At 38.4% G+C, this 21,886-nt stretch overlaps 1 protein-coding gene across 10 annotated transcripts in view; it reads left to right on the plus strand.

The window, feature by feature from the left end:
* The window catches only part of LOC6039836, a 195,366-nt gene extending 175,751 nt beyond the window's left edge, over positions 1 to 19,615 (plus strand). For 9 of the 10 annotated variants that reach the window (XM_038254181.1, XM_038254183.1, XM_038254186.1 and 6 more), the window contains 3 exons: positions 12,395 to 12,531; positions 12,592 to 12,768; positions 18,734 to 18,852. In XM_038254181.1, the coding sequence (XP_038110109.1) occupies positions 12,395 to 12,531; positions 12,592 to 12,768; positions 18,734 to 18,852 (433 nt within the window). Of the gene's footprint in view, positions 1 to 12,394; positions 12,532 to 12,591; positions 12,769 to 18,733 lie in introns of all 10 variants that reach the window. The other variant, XM_038254182.1, reaches the window with a different exon arrangement.
* The last annotated feature ends 2,271 nt before the right edge of the window (positions 19,616 to 21,886 follow it).

Consider the following 21,886-nt stretch of genomic DNA (forward strand, 5'->3'; position numbering starts at 1 on the left):
TTTAATCGATCTGTCTTAACGTCCCCTACATTGCTATTTAAAATCAAGAAGTTTGATTAAGTATCTTAAAAGTTATGTTAAAAAAACTGTTTCATATAAACATAAAATTTTGGTAAAAGGGTGGTTTTTCAAGAAACCTTCACATACTATATATTTTTAGAAAGCACTTGAGAAGACCTTTCAGGTGGATTGAAAAAAAGTGATTAGACTTACCTATCCAAAGTTATGAGCACTTAAATATCAGTTAAGAAGAATAACATAACCTCCTTGTTTTTTCTACTTTTGTTTTGGTTTTCAAATTCGGATGTACAGGGTGATCCAACTAAAAATTGTGAAATGGAAGTCGATGATCGATGAATAGAGCTGTGCCTTGTATTCAATAAAGTACCCCCTCGAGTACCCCAAAGAAGATTACTTTTAATCATACCCAAATGCGGAATAAAACAAACTACGGAACATTTTTATTACGCAAAGCAGATTTTTCGTCTCCTTGCGATCAAGCAAGACCGAATCGGTCCCTAGGGGGTGACTTTTCGGTTCAGCCGGAGCTGGAACCTTGAGCTTGGGGCTGAAACCTCGAGCTCGGAGCCAGCACCGAGCTGAAACCGTGTCTGAAACTTTGATTAAAAAGTAGCCGATTTTGGAAATCAATTTAGCGTGCATCGCACATGAGCTGTCACTGTCAGCCAAAAAAGCAAAACAATCCCAACCCGTTATTTTCCTGCGAAGACGCGTTTTTTCGGACAACCCGGATGCCAAGCGGTCCCCATCGGATCCCAGCTGCTGACCACGATCTGCAGTGCAGTGTGTAGTGCTCAATCAACTTCAACTGGTGTTTCCTGTGCTGCAAGGGCGGAAGTTTCATCTGCTCAGAAACCTGCCTGACGACGTTCCACCTCTTGTGCCGCCAGTTTAACCAGCCGGAGAGTCGTTACATCTGCGAAGAGTTCGATTCCGGCCGAATGCCGCTGTACGACGAGATCGTCTGGGCCAAATATTCCTTGTTAATGTTCTGGCCCGTGATTGCGATGGCGACTTGGACAGCGTGACGGACCTGAAGCGGTCGGGCATCATGGAGCGGTACAACGGGGCACTGCGCGTGGCACGGCAGATTTTCGAACGGCTGCAGGCAGAAAAAGCTTACACCCAGAAATCGGCCCCGGACGATTTGAGCTTTAAACTGCCGATGTACGTGAAGATCAAGTTCAACAAGAATGTTGCTCCGCTGAGAGGGCGCAACGCGGCCAGATACGAGGAGGTGAGTTTGTCGAGAGGATGGTTTTCCGTATCAATTGTTATATCAGATTCTATTCTATTTCAACAGGAGGACTCGATCTGTGAGTGAACATCGTCGGACACGGACCCGTGCGGGCTGGAATCGTATTGCATTAACCGGGCGCTGCTCGAGGAGTGCAATCCAAAGACTTATCCAGCTGGCGATAGTTGCAAGATCCAGTGCTTCAAACGAAAGCAGTACCCGGCACTGGCGGCCAAACGGATCTGATCGCACAGGAGGACATCCACCAGGGTCAGTTTCTTCCTGACGATGAACACGGAGTTGACAACCGACTCGGGGCCCAAAGGCAACATGGCCCGGTTCATATACCACTCGTGCGAGCCCAACTGCGAGACGCTGCTGTGGAAGGTCGGCGGAAGAAAATACGTGGGGCTGTTTGCCCTCAAGGACCTCAAGGCGGTAAATTCTCAAAATCCCGGTAAAAACACTTCCTACAACTAACTCTTATTACTCGTTTTCACGCCAGGGCCTTCAACTACAACTTTGAGACGTTCGGCGACTTGAAGAAGATCTTCTAGTGTGGTGCGGGCAAGTGTTCCGAGCTGATCGTCAGCCAAGGGAACTGGAGTGAGTAGGCCACAACGGTCTTGCGCGACAGCTCCTCCGCCACCCACGCCTGCGGCAAAGTACCTTGCGGAACCATCCCGCCCAACCTCAAAGACCCTCCCAGCTACGGTTTGCGGGTTCAGATCAGGAGAAAGATATTCTGAGAAATTGCATTAACGGATCCAGAATTAATTCACATCTTACAAGCAAGAGTTTTGTTTTTCGGTTCAAAGAACAGAAATCACTCACTCATCTTAGCCGACTGGAGCACGCAACACGACTTGCTCAATCGCTCCACCCAGCGACACAAATACTTCGTGAATTTCTTTCATTTCTTTTAACACATAAAATCGACAATACAATAATAAAATATGATAACAACAATAAAATAACAATAATAAAATATGATAAGGGGTGAGTGGGGTGGTTGGTCTAAGATGACCAGTGCTGTTAAACGTTTAAATAAACGGCGTTTAACTTAACGGAATCGTTAATCGTTAAAATTAACGTGAACGCGAACGGAGCCTACGTTGATCTGAACGTGAACGTGAACGGAGCACGTTAATTAACGCGTTGATCCTTTTGAGGCCCCGACTTCGAGGGCCTGTATCTCCCAAACGGTAACATCTAGCGGGTTACTTCCAGTTGCATTTCACGGGCATTAACTGTGATTTTGTGTTCCCGGTGAGGTAATTTGTCCAAAGTGGCCACCGGATCCGGCAACCCGGAACATCCGTCAAGCAGGTTTTTTAAAGCTTTTGTCATTCAATCGACATTTGAGCTAATGTTATGAAACGTTATTTGTAGTACATAGGTATACTGACTATATTGGGTCAGTTCAGGGTATCTGTGGCCACTCCGGAACCGATTCCATGGTACCACGCAAATGATTCCGATGATTGTGATATTCAAAAGTCGACCTGTTGCTTATCAAACTTCGTAAAATTGAAATCATTAATCATCTATTATCATGCCGGTGTCCTTTGGCCCGATCGGACCACTCCGGAACCGTTTACCGGTGGCCTCGGAGGAAGTGTACTGAGTATAGAAAAAGTTCTATCATGTGATATATCGTCTGGTGGTGAACCAATCCATCGAGGACTCCTCACCCTCCTCGAAACGTGGTGTCCGTACTCCATGACCATAAAACGATGATCGGGAGATTATCCGCTGGCTCCAGTGGGGTAGCCCCACTGTCCAATGGTGGAGATTACCCTTGTAAGGATGGCAGTGTCACTGGAAAGGATCAGATGTCGTCGATCCGACCGCTGGTTGTACTGATCGGACAGTCCCGGACGCACAATTCGAATAAGCCGCATGATGGTGGGTTCGATCCGGGAGGTAAACGTGGAGAGCATCGGCAAGTTGGTCACGGTTCGAGAAATCATTTAACGGTGCAACGAGATGAAGCAAATGATGACGGTGACCACGTGTCGAGGAAGTCCTCGCCGGATTGGTTAACCACGAGACAGTCTTCTGGTGGAAACGATAGTCGTGATGGAGGTGGCCGTGATAGGCCTCTTCCACCAGGAAGGTCTTGGTTCTGGGACTGCTGAGTGAGACGTTCCTGGAAGCACACCAGATCGTCTGTTCAGTGTTTGAACAGGTCCGAGGATGCAAGACGAGCTGACTCTCACGAGCTGCCACGGAAAGCAGCCGCCATCGCGTATCAAAACTCTGCACATGTCGCCAATACATCGCACTGTGCAAGTGCAAAATTCCGCTAATCACGCCGGAATGGTAAAAAAAAACATCGGCACCGCGAGGCAACCGACGACCGCGACACGGCGTTCATCGACGTTCAGCGATTGTTTATGCTCCATACGAAAAATATTTGATTTGGAGGAATTTGTCTTAAGTGGTTAGCGTGGTAGTCTCTCACCCCAGTAAGGCCTGGGTTCAATCCCAGACGGATCCGGTGGCATTCGCCTGATCACGTCTTCTATCGGATGGGGAAGTAAAACATCGGTCCATTTGCGTAAAAAAGGTTTTGGGTGGCTCACCATACATTACCTTCGGAAGCCAATAAATGAGCAGAAACTTGCAACAAAGACCACAAAAGACCCGGAGGTCTTTAAGGTGGATTGCTTTTCTAAGGTGTCGCTCCCACCGAAGAAGCCGAACTGCGAGAGAAGGTAAGGCACTTACGACCGGTGCAACGGAACAGGAAGTGTACGTTGAGGCAACTGAGGATTCCAACCCGCGGTTCGTGTCCACCTGAGAGATGCGGGAAATCAAGCACAATCTGTACGACGAAGGGAGTCATTCTGCTACAGAGCAATAAATTGAATAAATTCGCTGTGAGAAACAAATTCAAATTTTATTTTGAGCCTTCTTCAGTTTGCGCTTTTCAAAACACCTTGCTTTTCACTATCTTCTTCAGCACCAACTCGTCCGGCTTTTCCGCCTCGACAAACTTACGCTTTTTGCTCCGGCTCCAGGAAAACTTTCACCACTATCCCAAACCGTTCGCCGTGTTCTTTCAGCATCTTGTCTCTTTTCGCAGCCAATCTTTCCGCTCGACCTTTCGCTGCTCCTGTTCGAGCCCCAATCGTTATCGACGCGACTTAACACGTGACGGATTTAGCGCACGAACGGATCCCGGTTCGGGATGACCGAAAGCAGCCGCAGTTCGGCCGACTCGAACATCTCCAGTTTGCGGTGTCACTTTCGCCGTTACACTGCAGGAAGAAGCTTAGCTGGGCGGCGACGTTGTGTTGTTGGTTCACCGCATGGCCATTATCTCCCAGGGCAGATTGCGCACGTAATACACCTGCGACAGGACCGAATCCGTCAGCTTGCTCAGATTCTCCACCTAAAAGTTAAAGGTCGCTTCCGACCGGACCTCGTCGTCCAGATTGTCCTGATCGCTTATGTTCATCTGTTTGGGGACCGGCGGTCACTGCTTCGCCACCACCTCCGTCCGCTGGGTTTACCACTGTCGTCGGGGCCAGCGCCTGCACGTTCAGGGGATCTAACGCGTTATAGAGCTTGCGTATCCATGGCTTCTACGGTCTTATCGTAGTCCATAGCGGCGTTCAAGGCCCCGTCAGCGGTCGGAAGAAATCCCAGCTCGGTGCCGATGTTGGTCCTATGCGGTTCCGGAATCGTACTCCGTGCTTTTTTCCGTCGCCTAAATCCGCTCCCTCCGCCCGTTTCGGGTGTTCTCCGGCTGCATCAGCAGCGGCCCAACACGATTCAAGTCCAGCGAGTGGTCACGGCATCGGAAGAAACGCACAAATTAGTCTAAATAATTGCGAAAAACTCTTGCAACACCTGTCCGTGCTTTTGTTTTGATTTTGTTTATTGACGGTTGCAGCTAGCAGGCGATGCACGCTAAACAGATTTAAAGAAAATGGCTACTTTTCGATCAAAGTTTCAGGCAAGGTTCCAGACCGGTGCTGGCTCCGAGCTCGAGGTTCCAGCCCCGACAAAACCGAAGTGTGAGTGAGATCGGGCTTAGATAACTATATAAATATGTAATAGAGTTATCTAAGCCCGATCTCACACACACTAACACGCCATTTGTTTTGCTGGAGGGTACAAAATTTAACCTCAATCTTTTTTGTGTACGTACATGCAATACATGCGCGCGTAGATAACTCTATGTAATGTGTCGAGCTTAATTAAGCTTAATTTTAGAAATCAATTGGGTCCATATTTAAGCTTAAATAGCTAATATTATTTTTCACAACGATAAAGCTTATTTTTCTGAGTACAATGACCCTTTGTACGACCACAAAGAGTTTAAAATGGATTTTTAAATCAATTTTGAAAAATTAACCTCACGGTCCTACTTGACAGAAAAGGTCCTACTAGACAGCTCGTTCCAAGGGGACCATAGTTGATCCATCGAAAAATGTTGTCTTGTCAATAACTTTTTGCATACAAATGAAAAAGTGATCAGAAATGGTTTTTAATCGTGTTTTTCACCGTTGTACATAAAAATTTACATAGGGTTTTAGTACCCAATTGGGTCCTAAAATTAAGCTTTAATTGCTGATACATATTGTTGTTGTAGTTTGGTTGAGAGTTTTAGCAGAATGCATTACTATGAATACAAAGAGACGAGTTGTTCCTTTTAATTCCGCTATATATTTTAATATCTTGACAGATACGTCTTTCGTCTACTACTTGCTGACTTCATCAGTGTTCTGTTCTCGACTTTTGTTTGTTGTTTACAACGATAAAGCTTATTTTGTTGAGTACTATGACCTTTTGAACGGCCACAAAGGATTTGTAATGGATTTTTAAATCCATTTTTTTTTAAATAGCTTCGTGGTCCTTCTTGACAGAAAAGGTCCTATTTGACAGCTCTTTCCAAGAGAACCATTTTTTTTGCAATGAAATAAAAAAATATCAGAAATGGGTTTCAAGCGAGGTTTCAAGAGTTTTTTTTAACGTCGACATAAAAATTAACGTGGGGCTTTTGGACATTATTGGTGTATATTATTGTTTACAACGATACAGCTTTTTTTTCTGAGTACGACCGCAAAGGATTTAAAATTGATTTTTTTATTTAATTAAAATAAATTAAGTTCGTAGCCCTTTTTGACAGAAAGCATCCAACTTGACAATTGGGTATTAAAGCCCTTTGTCAATTTTTATGTACTACGGTAAAAAACACGATTAAAAACCATTTCTGATCACTTTTTTTCATTTTAATGCAAACATTTTTTTCGACAAGACAACATTTTTTCGATGGATCAACTATGGTCCCCTTGGAACGAGCTGTCAAGCAGGAGCTTTTCTGTCAAGAAGGACCGCGAGGTTAATTTTTCAAAATTGATTTAAAAATCCATTTTAACGTCTTTGTGGTCGTACAAAGGGTCATTGTACTTAGAAAAATAAGCTTTACCGCTGTAAACAATAATATCAGCAATCTAAGCTTCATTTTAGGACCCAATTCTTCCTGAGAGGACCACAGTTGATCCATTGTGAAACGTCTCGTCATTTTAATTTTTATTTTTTGCTTTAAAGTGAAAAAGTGATCAAAAATGGTATTTATCGTGTTTTTCATCGTTGTACATAAAAAATACAAAGGGCTTAAGGACTCTATTCTAAACCATCCTAATATATGCAAATTTCTCCTAGTTTTTAAAACCAAACTTGTAAAATAAAAGCTACTTTTTACATGCGCGCTAACACGAACTGTAGTAATTTTTCACCACTTTCCTATCCCCTGACTTTCGTAACATATCTGATTGAAATCCACTCAAATTTGACAAATACCTCATTTACTCATTTACGAGTCGATTTTGTTATGAGCAAAAAAAAAAGTGATTTTGAACGAGCGTGTAAAGTAGAACGGCACAGCTCTATTGATCGACCATCGACTGTCATTGTTCACTACCCTGTGTTATTCGAACAAAAATAAACAAAAACAAATCTTGAGAAAATTCCAGACTTTTTATCGCGCAACCGATTAAAAACGTAAAGATACGATAAGAATTTTATTGGCACCGGTGTCCATTTAGTGATTTCTTTTAATCCTCCACCAGCAGACGGGGTGATCAAGTTTGTACGAGGATATGCTGAAGCCGGAAAATACTAGTAAGAATCCTGATTCCTTAATCAGGGCAAAGCGTTTCGCTCTTGACTAAATGTTCTGCTGATGACCGTCACTTCTGGCCTACCCAGGAAAGTAATTTCGCCGATGTCTCCGACGTCTTTGATGGTTGAACGTAAAGCTTTCTACTTTCGCTAGCTGTCGGAGTCCATAAGAAGTTTCAGGTAAATAAATTGTTCAAAGCTTATCAGGGCTCGGCGGGGGAAGTGTTTTAATTAGATACCCTAACCAGGGAGGATCGTGGATGTGATTTTGACAAAGTGCGTTTTGCCAGCAAAACTAGGAACTGTTGGTCTGTTGTTCTACGCATGATTTTACGATGTCATTTTTTCGGAAAAATCAAGCAAAACAATGTAAATGGGTCAAAGCCTAAGTGTTAACAAAGAGTCTGTCTGTTCGTTTTAATAGCGGTGTCCACGCGTGGTTAAACTCTGGTTTTGGTCCATTTAATTTTTTGCATGAAATCATTGAAACAACATTAAGTCTGTTTGTTTTATTGTAGTACTTCCACGCATAATTCTCGTCAGGTATTTTCTTGTTAGAAATTATTTTTCATTCTCTAGCAAAATAATGTGATTGGGCCAAGTACGCAAAAGTGAATTCCGTTCACGTCAGTGGATATTTACGTTAGGAGTGAACAGAATACATAGTCTTGCTATATTTGTTTCGAAAATATATCATTTTTACCAAGAAAAATGTGAACAAATGGAATAATCTGTCGACTGTTTTTAAACACAGACTCAAAACATTATTCAATTATTATTAACAGTCACAATTATTTTGAACAGTTATGTTGAAAAATGGTTAAAAAGATCCTTATTTTCAGCACCATCTGGCATGTTTAGTTTTAAGTAAAAATGCTTTTCTTAAAAATTATATTAGAGTGTTTGGTCTGCGCCAAAAAAAAACTGTATTTGTGACAAGCCTGATTACAACAAATGTCGATTGATTAACTCATACACGTATACAGAATTAAACATTTTATTAATTAAAATACAAGAAAAAACGCAAACAATAATGTGAGGAAGGCTCCAACCACCTTATAGGTGGATTAAGTAACGTTTTACTTACATTTCCTATATTTTAAGTAAAAAGAAGTATGCAGTATTTTTTCTAGTGTCACAGACTATGCCTCTACGCATTTTTTTACAATTTTAATGGTAATGGGGACATTTTATAGCAAAAATGTCAAAAATCGAGCAATAAATTGAAAAAGTGATTCAAAAAACATGAAAAAATTTGATAGAAAAATTGTAATGATAGAAGGTGGTAGATTATGCCAAATACTACCAAAAACAAATATTTACTAAACAAGATAAATGCAAATTATAATACTAAAAAATAAACATGAAAAACATAAAACAAGAGAACTAAAGTTTTTCGTAAAACAAAAGTTGCCAAAAATGACCTCAAGGGAACAAGGGAAAAATAAAAAAAATCGAAAAGAAATTAAGGCAGTTGAGAGTTAAATTGATAATGTAATAGGATTATTTATATTTAGTTGGTTTGTCTACATAAATTTTCCTAGATTAGAATTTTTGATACAAAAGATTCCTATACTACAGAGTTAATTCTGAAACCTGTAAGGAAAATATTTACTAGCACAAAAGAATCAAAATTGATCCATGTTTCTTGAAAAATCTAATAATTGAATTTAAATGAAAATTTTTTACCTCTTACTACTTGCTTTATAAAATTAATTTCTATTGCGTTAATCTAATATAGCTGAACAAATTTGTGCTCGAAAAGATCATAACGTCATCTGGGGTGACATTGGGTATGGGGTTGAGATTGGGTCAAACAAAAATACTAAAATTTGAGGTATTCTGCTGATTTTCCTTTCAAAATTCATTCAAATTATTGAAAATCATTCAAAAGAATAGCAAAATGTTCCAAGCAATAAAAAATCAATCCAAATTCTTTGGAAAAACTCAAATTAGATCATTTTCAAAAAAAAAAAATAAATTTAATGAAATTCTAATTTAGGCCGTTGCAAATATTTTTCAACGTTTATGTCGCCCCCTTCAAAATTTGTAAGAAAATACGGGGGCAAAAAAGATTTTTTTTTTAAACTTCAAAATTAATTAGTTTAATCAACTGAAATTAATCTTAATTGTATTTTCCTGCATTGATAATTATATTTATTACGTTTGGGCTGGTTGAAAACATTTTTATTTTTAAGAATTCCAATGCACATCAACGCAAAAACTTTTTTTCGCAAAATAAAATTTTCGTCAATACTTAGATATTTTGGAAACTAATGATTGCAAAACAACTGGACGAGTGTTTAATGCATTCGTGTGTTTCATTCAAATGTTGAAACCATGGCTCATAAATTCAATTTTGAAACTTTTTTTTTATTGTTAACCTTACATGTTCTTAGGATAACATGTCCACAAAAATTGCTCAAATGAGCTTAGTGTAACATGTTTACAAAGATTCAAAGTTATTTAAAGAAGGTCGAATAAGTAAGTAATAGTATTGATCATGGAATTTCTCTTTAAGAACATTGATTGTTGCGCAGCCAAGTTATCAGGGCAGCATGCCCTCTGGAGTAAGCCTGCAGCGTTGCAAGGTCAGGAACTATCCACTGGTAGGGTTTCCTCGGCGATGTCACTCCAGGTACTTACTTCGGGACACTTTTGCACCTTACTCACTGCACTATTACTTTTAACTATAACTGGACTCCACTTGTATTTCTTTCTGAGGGAAACACGTTGGTAGGATGATCTTCGAACTTAATTTTATTGAATCTTCAACAGGGTTTTGTTCCAGGTTGGATGAGTTACAGTAGCAATGTATGAATCATGATCATGTTACGTTAGCATTCGATATCTACGTAAAGAAATTTCGTGACCGAGTACATCCCTTCGATGCCCTAGTTTATTAATTAATTGATCCGAACTTCTCCTAGAACTCGACATGTACCCCAAAGGGTCAAATAGTTAGGCGGGTTGCCTACATTTCAAGCAACACTTAGATGTCCTGAGATTTCAAACCAATCTTGCTTGATTTACCGTTATTCTTCTATGGATCTTTAAGAGCGATTGTACGCATTTGTAACGTTCTCGTCCATTCCTCCTGTAGGATAGGAAAGGATGGCATACTAAAAATGAGTAGACCACGCCTTCTATTAAGTTGACATTATGTAGTCCAAGCAGATGCCAGACATTCTTGAAATCGATCGTACGATCTCGCCTGATTTCTTCGCACTTTCTACATCTTGTGCGCTGAAAACAGTCGATTCTTTGTATCCTCGCTTATGTTTTACTGTGACGCCACTTGGTTTTGACCTTGATTCTACAAATTTTGTGACTTCTCGCGACACTTGCGCTTCGTTTTGGTCGTCGATATTGAGTTTGTTTTCTACTAGGCTGATTCCAAATAATTAATTACCTTCGCGCGGCGACATTGATATTATACAAAGCACAGTTGTTAAATATCATAACATGAGTCACAACTATTGTAAAAAGTAACCATTGTGGTAAATTTTCATTTAAAAAAAACATATTGGAAGTGAGCAGATATTAAATCATCAAATTGCCAGAAGATAAACATGAACGTTAGTATTCAACAAAATACCGAGGATTGTACGAGATATGAAAGGAAACTCAAATTCTGCAACAATAGCTGACCTTTTCCAACCTTCCGTACAACCACTTGACATCCATTTTGACCAGTTCAGTGTGTTGTCAAGCTTTTCCCCTCATCTCATCTCGACCCGTTTCCACCATCAGCATAATGAGCCTTGATCCAAATCTCTTCAAGGCCCATAACACAACCCACAAAGACCTAACACAAAGACTACCCTCCTCTACCAACTTCAATCTCAACACACATTTATGCAATGAGGTCGTGTCTAGACAGACAAACCACCTGGCCCCACGAAATTCTGCTCTGAATAGGCCCCAGAAAAACCGTTTTACCGATATTTATGGCTCGCAGGGAAATGAAGCGTTTTGCTGCCCCCTCCACCCGATTCTCGGAAAATCTTGAGCCAATAGCTCCTTCAAGTTCAAGGTTGTTGGCTCGGCAGCAGAAGAAGCTTTTGTGTCTGTCAGCGCGAAGGCGCATCGCAGCGAAGAGCTTTAAAAATTCATGAGATGAGCGCAACTTGGTTCACCCCCGAAGGTGTGATGGCTTACTTAAGGTGATGGTAGGTGAGGGGGTGAGCCACAAGTTTATTCCTTCTCGTCAACGCTAAATTGTTTGATTAATAATGAATGATACAACCGCACGGAAGTGGTTTCTGTGTTGTATTTGATGTGGGGGTGGGTTTAGGGTAGGGAAGGACCATGCCGAAATTTTCCAGGAAAAGCTGTTCTTTGGGAAGCGTATAATAATAAATCAAATATATTGCAAATTGATCAATAAAACTTTTTTTAATGTAATTTTTTTTAAATGTGTTCTCTTTTTTACTCAAAAAAGAACTCAAAAGGAAACCTATTTATATTTAATTTCAGTAAGTATTGAACATTGAATAACATTATACTTTGTCATTCTTAGACCAATTTATATAAACATAAATTACATTATTTGGATTATTATAAAACTCAACCTTAATTACCCTAAACTATTGTTATTCAAAAAAAACACCAATAACGTTGAGATTCCAAAGAATTTTCCGATTGTGGTTCTTGACAATATTCCAAGTTGAAGTATATAAAGATGGAACAAGATACGGCGTGGGAGATAAGGTCGGCCGCCGTAGTTGGACCAAGCTCAGACTAATCGCAGGTGCAAACCACAACCTCATAAATTATCCAGTGCTAGATTCCAGCCAGGATAGTGGTACGGGCTTGTGGTCAACCACAGTTTGTCAAGCAATTTGCAGCGACAACCCAATCCTTCAGCAAACATCACTTATTTCGAAGCGTTCGCGCTGAAGTGAAGCTAACGAAGCAATAAATTATGAATAGTCGTTTATCAACAGCTTTTCGGCCATTACTACAAATATCCCTCAATATTTCTCTTCTTTTCAGGGCACTAGCCGAAGGCATCCTGGCAGATAACCCTCACTTGGTACTGCTGTTCTACCTAGCTCAACTATTTCTAAGAGAACTCATCAAAAGTCACCGCCTGGTGCAGGTCATTCCTATGGATATGTCCGGATATTACGGTAAGATTTCCTCAAGCCTTGTTTCATTTAAGAAGTATTGATTTAATTCTAAACGATCAGAAAACCGCGCCGGCCCGTCGAACCTGGGCAATGTGATAAGCCAGATACTGCTGTGCAAGCAGATCACGCCCGACTTCAACCAGGAGGAGCTGTGCAGCATCACGAAGGACTCGCAGGTGATCGCCCAGATACTGCAGGACCTGCAGGAGTTTATGCCCCAGCAGGAGACCTACCTGGGTGAGTTTTTGTTTTGTTTTCATATATGAGATGATCTTATACGTGTGGCTTTCTAATGTTTTTCGAATAAGCAACAACAATTCTGCCGTTTTGCATTGTTCAAACTAGATACTCTGTTCAAACCAGATAACTGTCAATATTGCTTTTAAGCATACGATTTTCTTATATTGATATTACGGGCTTTTATCGGTAGTTTTCGGTGAAATTAAACTCACAAATTAGAAGAAAGTAATGAAACTGATAGGTGGATAGATGACTAGTGTCTTAGAAGAAGATGGAAAAGGGCGGAAACTAAGTCAGCGAAAGGGCCATATGAGAAAGCGTACGTGTGTGATCAAGTCTTTTAACCTTCTAATTTGGCTGTGTACAAGTAGGGGAGTTTGGGGTAATATGGACAGTGGGGGTAATTTGGACACCCCTTTAAAAATCACCTTTTCTTCGGATATAAAGCGAAAACGGCAATTTAAGTGATAAGGCTAGTACTAGTAATGGCCTAGGAGTATGGACAAACTAAAAAAGTTGGAATAGGTTATGTAGTTTTGGTATAATATATAAAAGTTTCCAAAGGCCGGTTGGTACTGCCTTAAGTTCTAATTTTGAGGGTTGGGAAATAAGGTTTTGCAGGAATTATATTGCAAAAAGTGGACAATTTTTGTTTAAGAGGGTTGTTTGAACGATGCCTGAGGTATGTACGTATAAATATTGTGCATTTTATCCATTTTTATCATCAAAAAATGCAACTTTTGATAAAACATGCTATGGGGGTAATTTGGACATAGCTTGTGGGGTAATTTGGACATACCTGAAAGTCTACCTGTCAGGCAAACAAAAAGTATCTTTCATGGTTGGTTGAGTTTTTAAATGGATTTAGATAAATTTAGAGGGATTAAAAATGTCAGATCGGAATGTGAGCAATAAGATCTTTCAAAAACCCCTATTTTTTAATTTAGATAAAAAATTTCAATATTTGAATGGATGAAAATCTGATTAATGCACATTGGGCGTTCAACTAGACTCTAATGTTTTTAATTAATTTCTTTGAAATTTCTAATTTCTATGCTGGTTTTCAATAATATTTAAATTTGAAGGGCTACGGAATGTAAAACTAAAAAAATAATGGTTTCAGGTTAATAAGTTCTATATAAAGATTGATTTAGATAAATCTAAACGATACCTTAATCACTAAAAGCTAAACTTGTGCCTAATCCAGAATCAATGTTCTAATCAAAATTGATAAATGATTTAATTATGTAACTACACTGAACTATTTGTTTTCTTCCTTTTGAATTATAGTTCTATCACAAATAAAGATTCAAAACTCTGATAAAATATTGTGAGCAAAAAAAAAACTTAAAAACATAGAGCAATCACAAAACCAGGTTGAAGGTTAAAAATCATGCTCAAAACATCAAATGTTAAACTTATTCATCCACATGTGTCCAAATTACCCCACAAAGGTGTCCATATTACCCCACAAGGCATGTCCAAATTACCCCACAAGGCATGTCCAAATTACCCCACAAGACATGTCCAAATTACCCCATAGGGGTGTTCATATTACCCCACACAAAAATGTGGGGGTAATTTGAACACCTTTAATTTTGCGATAAAAGGAGTTTTTCATCAAAATTTATCGAAATGAATGAAATTTTTCCATCGAATATGATCTCTGTTATCCTCTGGTTTCATTCACATTCCTTTAAAATATCCATACAGCCCATGGCAGAGTAATTTCCTTAGGGTGTCCAAATTACCCCACACTCCCCTACTGAGTCGCAACCTCAGTAAGTGTACACAGACAAATCATCCCTGTGTGTCATCCAAATGACTCCAGGACGGTGTTGCGTTTCTTATATGGAAGCAAAAGATTAATGAAATATAACGTCATGATTCGAAATCCGGACACTTAGTAGCATATCATTTTTGTTATAGCTGGCAAAAAATCATATAATAAGTTGGAAATGTAGAAATATCATCAGGATGTAGTATAAACAGTCAGTTTCAAGAAAATGCATGCAAAATATGTCTTTTCTAACAATTTTTCATCACAATTTGAAAATTAAAATGACTTGTTGTGCTTCGAATCCCGGACACTGATAAAAGCTGATTCGAAATCCGGACACTTTTGCTTCGAATTCCGGACACTCGATTTCGCTTATGAATCGCACAAATTTGGACGGAAATTTTAGTGAGTGTCATTCTTTAGGTCTCCAATAACTTGTCACCATCAAAACAATCAATATTTTATATAAAAAATTGTTAGAATTGAAGGAAATCAAAACCATAAATTTCTGCTTTGCTTCAGATGCCTTTGAAATATTTCAGTGAAATGTTTCACATTTTTGTGAAACTCATAATTTTATTTTATTGTTTTGGCATTAACTACAGTGTTCAAACAAACTTTAAATGAAAGTTGATGTTAGAATTCATCAAATAACACAGTTTTGACATTCTTGATGCGAACTTATATCCAAATAAATGATAAAACAAGGTAAGAGGGCTTTTGTTAATTTGATTTGGTTAACCGCGGTGGATTTTCTTGAAATAATTCGAACTGTCAAAAATCCACCAAAGCATCTACCGGTGGATACTTTTCTACCACTTGCTACCACGATGCGTTGGTGGATTTTTGACAGTTCGAATTATTTCAAGAAAATCCACCGCGGTTAACCAAATCAAATTAACAAAAGCTCTAAGGTGTCCGGGTTTTGAAGCGCCCAGGAATTCGAATCATGACGTTATATATTTGTATTACAATAAGATGATATTTCGATTTTTTTTCAAGAACATCATTTGATTTCCAACGATGGTTCGTTTAAAATGAAATGACTAATTATTGCAATAGATAGTTTTTAAAAATGCCGTCGACTTTTCCTTCAAGTAAAAACATTTAAAATTTTGAAAGTTTTAAAAACGTTTGAACTCAAAATAAACTAAAGTAAGTTTGAATAAGTTAAAATGATTAACATTTTCAATTTCAATCAAATCAATATCATTCAAATAGGTTGATAATTTTTTCAACAAAGTTTTAATAAATAAACATTTTATGATTTAAGACTCAATGTTGAGGAAAAATCATTTGAAATAAAACGATTTATCTAAATATATTTAAAATTGTAAAAGTTTTGATCGACTCCTTACACTTAAGTTGTCACGGGTTTTATTTTATTACGAAGTATTTAATATGTACTAGTCTATATATTTAAATTTTAAAACGTTTGATTACTTCATAGGTAAGTCTTACATAAATTTTACTTTATAAAATTTAAACTGGTTAGCTTATAGATTAAATATACTTTGCATTCTATGAGCATTTCTGAAATTAAGACGAAGATGAGCAAAAAAGCGGTTTAACATAGTTAGAATAAATAAGTCAATAACGAATAACTCTGTTAATTTTTACATTATTTAGTTTTTTTTAACAGTTTACAGTAATTTGAAGAACCATCAATAAAATAAAAAATTACTCTACATTTTTTAATCATTCATCGTAGTTACATTAACGATGAAATTTTCTGAAAATTTATATTTTTGTCGTTTTTAGGCTTTGTAAATGAGCCAGCTGGTTGCTAAGTAACAGTCTCTTAAAACTTAAATTTGCGAAAATATTGTTTCTCTTAAGAGTCATTCAGTTAAACACCACTTTTGAAGTGCAAACTATTGTTTTGATTTTCAGTGTAAAAAATTACTTATATATTATTGTCTGCTTTTTCAGTCCTTCGGATCTGGGTGCTGAATAATGGTTCGCAAAACGGCCTCAAGTTTGAACTGTCATAGTGGAACCAATTTACTGTTCGCCAGAAGTAGAGAGTATTGTTATCGATCATAATTTTTTTTTCAATAATGAAATTTTTTGGCTTTTAAGGACCTGAAATTGAAGTCAAGAAATTTAAAAAAAAAACCAAGGCGAGATTGCATTTTTTAGTGAAAATCTTCTCTGTTTGTTGGATCAGCTTCGCTAGAATTAACGATATCTTTTCGATGGATCAGGAAGAGCTGTAGGACTTCAAAATCAGCATGGGAATTTTTCTGCAACATCGCAGAATGACACTTTCGCTGCAGTTCTTCGTCATTCGAAGAAAAATCTCTTCTAACCGATCAAAATTTGAAAACACACACACAATTTTCCAGCAAAAAATATCAAAAACTACCCAAAATGAAACACAAACAACTGATTACAAACAGTTCATTTATCGGAAAGAAAAAAGTCATGCTTGTGCTTGAACAGCTGCCTAATTTGTTGTAGATGTAAACAAAGTGAGATCATTCTAAAAACACGTTACGCATTCGCTCTATTCATCACCCAGGTTCAGATAAGTAAGAGCAGATTTTTTTCGCAAAGGATTATTTTTTTAACCTAAAATCGATACAATATTCTCCAAAATTCAGTTTCGTCATTTGAAAAATGCGACTTCATTCGGTGACACACGCCATGGTTGAAGGAGATTATTATTGAGAATCAATGTATTTACCTAAATAATTTCTTCGTAGAAAGAACGCTAGATGGTCCTTTTAAAAAATCCGTGACCTAGAAAATATTTTACCCAGAGAGTTTAGTTTTATTCTATTTTTTAAGTTTCCCATATATTTCAAAGGAGGCGCGTGATACTTCTTGAATCTTCACCTAAAACGATGCTTTGTGAATGACCGTGCGCCTCCATCAAAATATATGAAAAAACTTTAAATTGGAAAAAAATCAAAAATCCCTCGAGAATATATACTTTAGGTCACGTATATTTGTAAATGACCCTCTAAGCGTCCCTCCGATGAATATTTTTTTAAGGTATTATTGCGCAATTCTCACTAACTTGGACTTCGCACTAAATTATTGCTATCGATCGCACTATTGCGACTTGTCAAACTGGCTTGGGAAATTTTAATTTTCTCAAAAAATGATCAAAGCGAGCCGATGTTGTCAATCGCAATTTTAAAGTGCGAATGTCCAGTTTGGTGGAAACTGCGACTGGAAATGTAAATAAACAACTGCTGGTTGCCTAGTTTTTGGAAAATTTGTTGTCAAAAGTGCGAGAGAAAAGTGCGGGCCAAATCCAAGTTACAGTGCAAGGATCAATACATTTATTTTCAATAATTATCTCCTTCAGCCATGGCTTGTGACACCGATAAAAACTCATTTGTCACAAAATTTAAATTTTAAGAGGATCAATCTCAGCAACCAGCTGTCCGACCAACACAGTCTAAAAGGAAAAAAATGTATCATAAAATCTTTTTAAAATGCAAATAGTAGTTTAAGCTACAAGTTGCAAAAAGAAGATTTTTTCAGCACGAGTCGTAGAATTATGCAACGGGGTTCACCAATTTGGATAAATACGACGAGAGCTGAAAAAATCTAGTTTTGCAATGAGTTCCATTCAACATTTTTTGCAATTTCGAAAAACATCCTTTGAGTGGAAATATAAGTCAAATGTTCATGTATTTATGTAATCAACCGTTTAGTAAAATGTTGAAAAGTATTAGTTTTCGAAACAAGTACTGAAAAGATCGACTTTTCAGCATTCATTTCAGTGCTGAAAAATAGAACTTTTCTACATTTATTTTGAAAAGTGTTACTGTTAGATCTGTTATTTTTTATGACAGGAAAAGTAAGTAGTTTCACGATGGAATTGCAAAAAAATATTATTTTTACAATCTCAACCTTAATTGTTTATAACTTGAAATCGATGCCAGTAATCCAAAAAAAATTGAGTAATCTACAATTTCAAATTTTATTTTGAATCTTAAAAAATAGTTCTAATTCATTCTACAGCAAAACTCAAACTGATTTTTTCATTTCTATTTTAAGCACAGGATATCCATTATCTTCTCAACAGCTCAGTTCATAATTGCTCTCGTTTGCAATCGATCAACTTTTTCTCGCCCCAATCAAACTTCCGTCGCCCTAGTTTTCCCAATTTACACCACACCTCACTAATCAAATTGTCCTCCATTGTTCTCCTCCCAACTTTAGAGCGCACCATCGCGCTGACGGCCGAGATCAACGGACCGTGGCCGGCGAAGCGCCGCCGGGGTTCGCTGTACAAAAACATGGGCCTTTTGTGCTGTGTCTCGCGGCCAAACTACCTATGAATGTAGTGGTGGCACCGTCGTCGACGTCCTATTTCGGTTCATCATCATCTAACTGCAGCTGGCAGCACTGTTGGCCAGTAGCAGCAGCAGCAGCATCACCAGAACCATCACAACCACCAAAATCCAGTACCTATAGATAAGTTTATTTTTATACCAGTTTAACGGGGAAGGGGGATTCACGATCATGCGATAGCTATGAGAGGGGTTGGGGGGGGGGGATACTCCAATTTTGACCACCGTTGACAGCTAATAGTGTCGTTGGTTGAACAACAGAAGAAAAAAAAAAAAACTAAAAACCTGCAGGGCGAAGCTATCGACCTGGGGATTAAGCCAATAGGTCTCGAAATTGGATAGGATTAGCAAACTCACAGCACGGTGAACGAGGGACAGCCAAAAGGGACAATCGGGTGGACAAACCCGGACAAAGTGTGCTCAACGGTGCAGCTAACTGATTTTGATAGGGTGGACCTTGAAGTCCTCAACTACACTTAAAGAAACTTGTTGATTTCGATTTTTATCATGTCTAAAATTTTAATGTTTTAAATTTTGTAAACGAATCATAACGTCAAAAATTTCTTTCCGTGTAAAGGGACAACCCCACACAAGCTGCATCGACGACAAGTACCGGCTACTACTACCAACCAGTACCTGGTACCGTTGAGCTGCCCAAGTAACATTTTTTCCAGGAGTTCTACAAGAGCTCTTCAAGATAGCTACAGCATAGCAGTTTGGACCGCGGTAGGATAAAACTCTCTTCAAGTACTCTTCCAAACTCCTGAAGAAGTTTTGAAGAGAATTTTATCCTACCGCGGTCCAAACTGCTATGCTGTAGAAGAGCTCTTGTAGAACTCCTGGAAAAAATGTTACTTGGGTGTTGAGTGCACAACTTTGTAAGAGGGCGAGAGTGTCCCACATGGCCCCACAAGCCACAACTAATCATGACATTAATTAAATGGGGCTCAACCGCAACTAGAGTGCAAAGTAAGAAGCAACAGAAAGGAAAGCATAAATGTTCCTCTCGAACCTTTAGCAAAAAAATAAGGGGAATGGTGAAGAAAATGAGGAAAATTTGCCAAGGCCAGTATCGACACTACCACACACAGCATGCTCTAATTGAAAATTACAGTTCAATTTAATTCGATTGGTAATCTCCCACACCAGGGCTATCGAAAGGATTAGGAAGGTGTGCTCGGAAGGGATTCAAGAATCGACCACTGTGATGACAAAGGAAATGAAATAATCGTTGGCATCTTAAATCCATTAGGGGGGAATCGCTTTGGTGCAATTGAGGGAACAGAAGCAGAAACCCGTGATCATGATGTTGTATCAGAAGGTAACATGTTTGATTTTTTGTACCGTAAATCTGTTCAGTATTTCATCAAAACATAAACGCACAGGGGCTACTGAGATGTTAACAAATAAAATTGAAACAATCAACTTAAGTCTGAAGTTTTTTTTTTTTGAAAGGTCAATAAACCAAATTTTCAGTTTTTGCTTTTGGGTGTTCTTAAAACCGCCTTGAGTCAGGGGTATTAAAAAACACCCAAAAAGCAAGAAATGAAAATTTGGTTTATTGGACCTTTTCAAAAAAAACTCCAGAAGTATAAAAAAATACGATTTTTAAAGAAAGTTCAATTTTAAAATAATTAGTTTTGGAAAATATCGAAGGTAAAGCCAAAATTAGTTTGAAATTCCATGTTTAAATGCTAAACTAACTTTGCCAGCAAAGCAGCCTCAATTTAGAACTGTCAAAGCGGAACCAATTTACTGTTTGAAAATAATACCAAGAAGTGGCAAGTATTGTAATCGACAGTGTTGCAAATGAGTGATAAAAAAGCTATCAACAGATTATCTCTGCACCAAAAATATCCGAGTATAGTGGCCGTCACTATAGCTTGTGAGATCTCTTCTTGTGCCTCGTGATTCCCAGCGATGTCATTCTCTCTCTATCACTCTTCCCCTTTACCCCGACTATGCGCTCTCACCGCTGAGTCTCTCAATCTCTCCAAAAACTGCAATGAGAGAACGCGAGATGGCGATTAGGATCCGACCACGCATGACGTCCCGTCAAACTGCGTTTGCGAAATTGGTTTTGTGGCGGCTTTTGTGGTTAAACGCTGTTGCGGTAGCATGATCGTGGAAGCGGGAATGAGAGAGAAAAGGAAAATGTCAATCGCGAGTGGGCAAGCACGAAAACGTGTTCGGCTATGTTCGGCGCTGAGAGTTTCAATGAAGAGAGAAGAGCAGTTGTATTTGAGGCATGAATATTCAGGCGGGATAATTGTAGTTGCTGAGAGCTGATATTTTGATATTTTAACAACCCTGGTAATCGATCTATGATTTATTTTGTCAGGAAGTCAACAAATTTTAAGAAGAGCGTTGGAATCGAGATTGGCATAATTTGTCGCTAACATTTAAATAAGCGCTATGTCTCACTCAAAACCTATGTTTATGACGTTTTTTGAAATGTTAGCGACGAATTATGAATAACTATGAATGAGACCGTGAACTAACTCCGATATTATCAATGCACTTCAATGATACAAAATCACAGAACTTCCATTCGGCTGCTCTTCAGATTCATACAATTCCACCCACTTCTGACGAAATTGTTCGTCACATGGAAAACAAAGTCCATCTTTTTGGCCGCCCGTCGTTTAGCCTACGAACAAAAAAAGCGCAAAGTCACTTCAGCAGCAAAAAAAAATGTCACGCTTGAGCTTGAACATAGCCTTCTACTTTGTTTATGTTTACAGCCGTAGTGCAGTTGTATTAGTGTAGAGCAGTGGAGATCATTCGGAAATTACGTTACGCACGTTACGTTAAGGTATAGCACCTTAAAAAAATTGAAAAAATCTCAATAAACAAAAATGTACCACTGCACATTCAAAAGGCACAAAAAATGACAAGTTTATCTTTTTTTTTAAGTTAATTGCTGGAAAATGGCAATGGTGTGTAATTTTACATTAAAGTTCTTTTGGCATTTCAATCTTTTGACGCTACCAAGCAAGACATTATTTGAAAAAGTTGCCTA

This window comes from Culex quinquefasciatus, chromosome 2, assembly GCF_015732765.1.
Source record: "Culex quinquefasciatus strain JHB chromosome 2, VPISU_Cqui_1.0_pri_paternal, whole genome shotgun sequence".
NCBI classification, from domain to species: domain Eukaryota; kingdom Metazoa; phylum Arthropoda; class Insecta; order Diptera; family Culicidae; genus Culex; species Culex quinquefasciatus.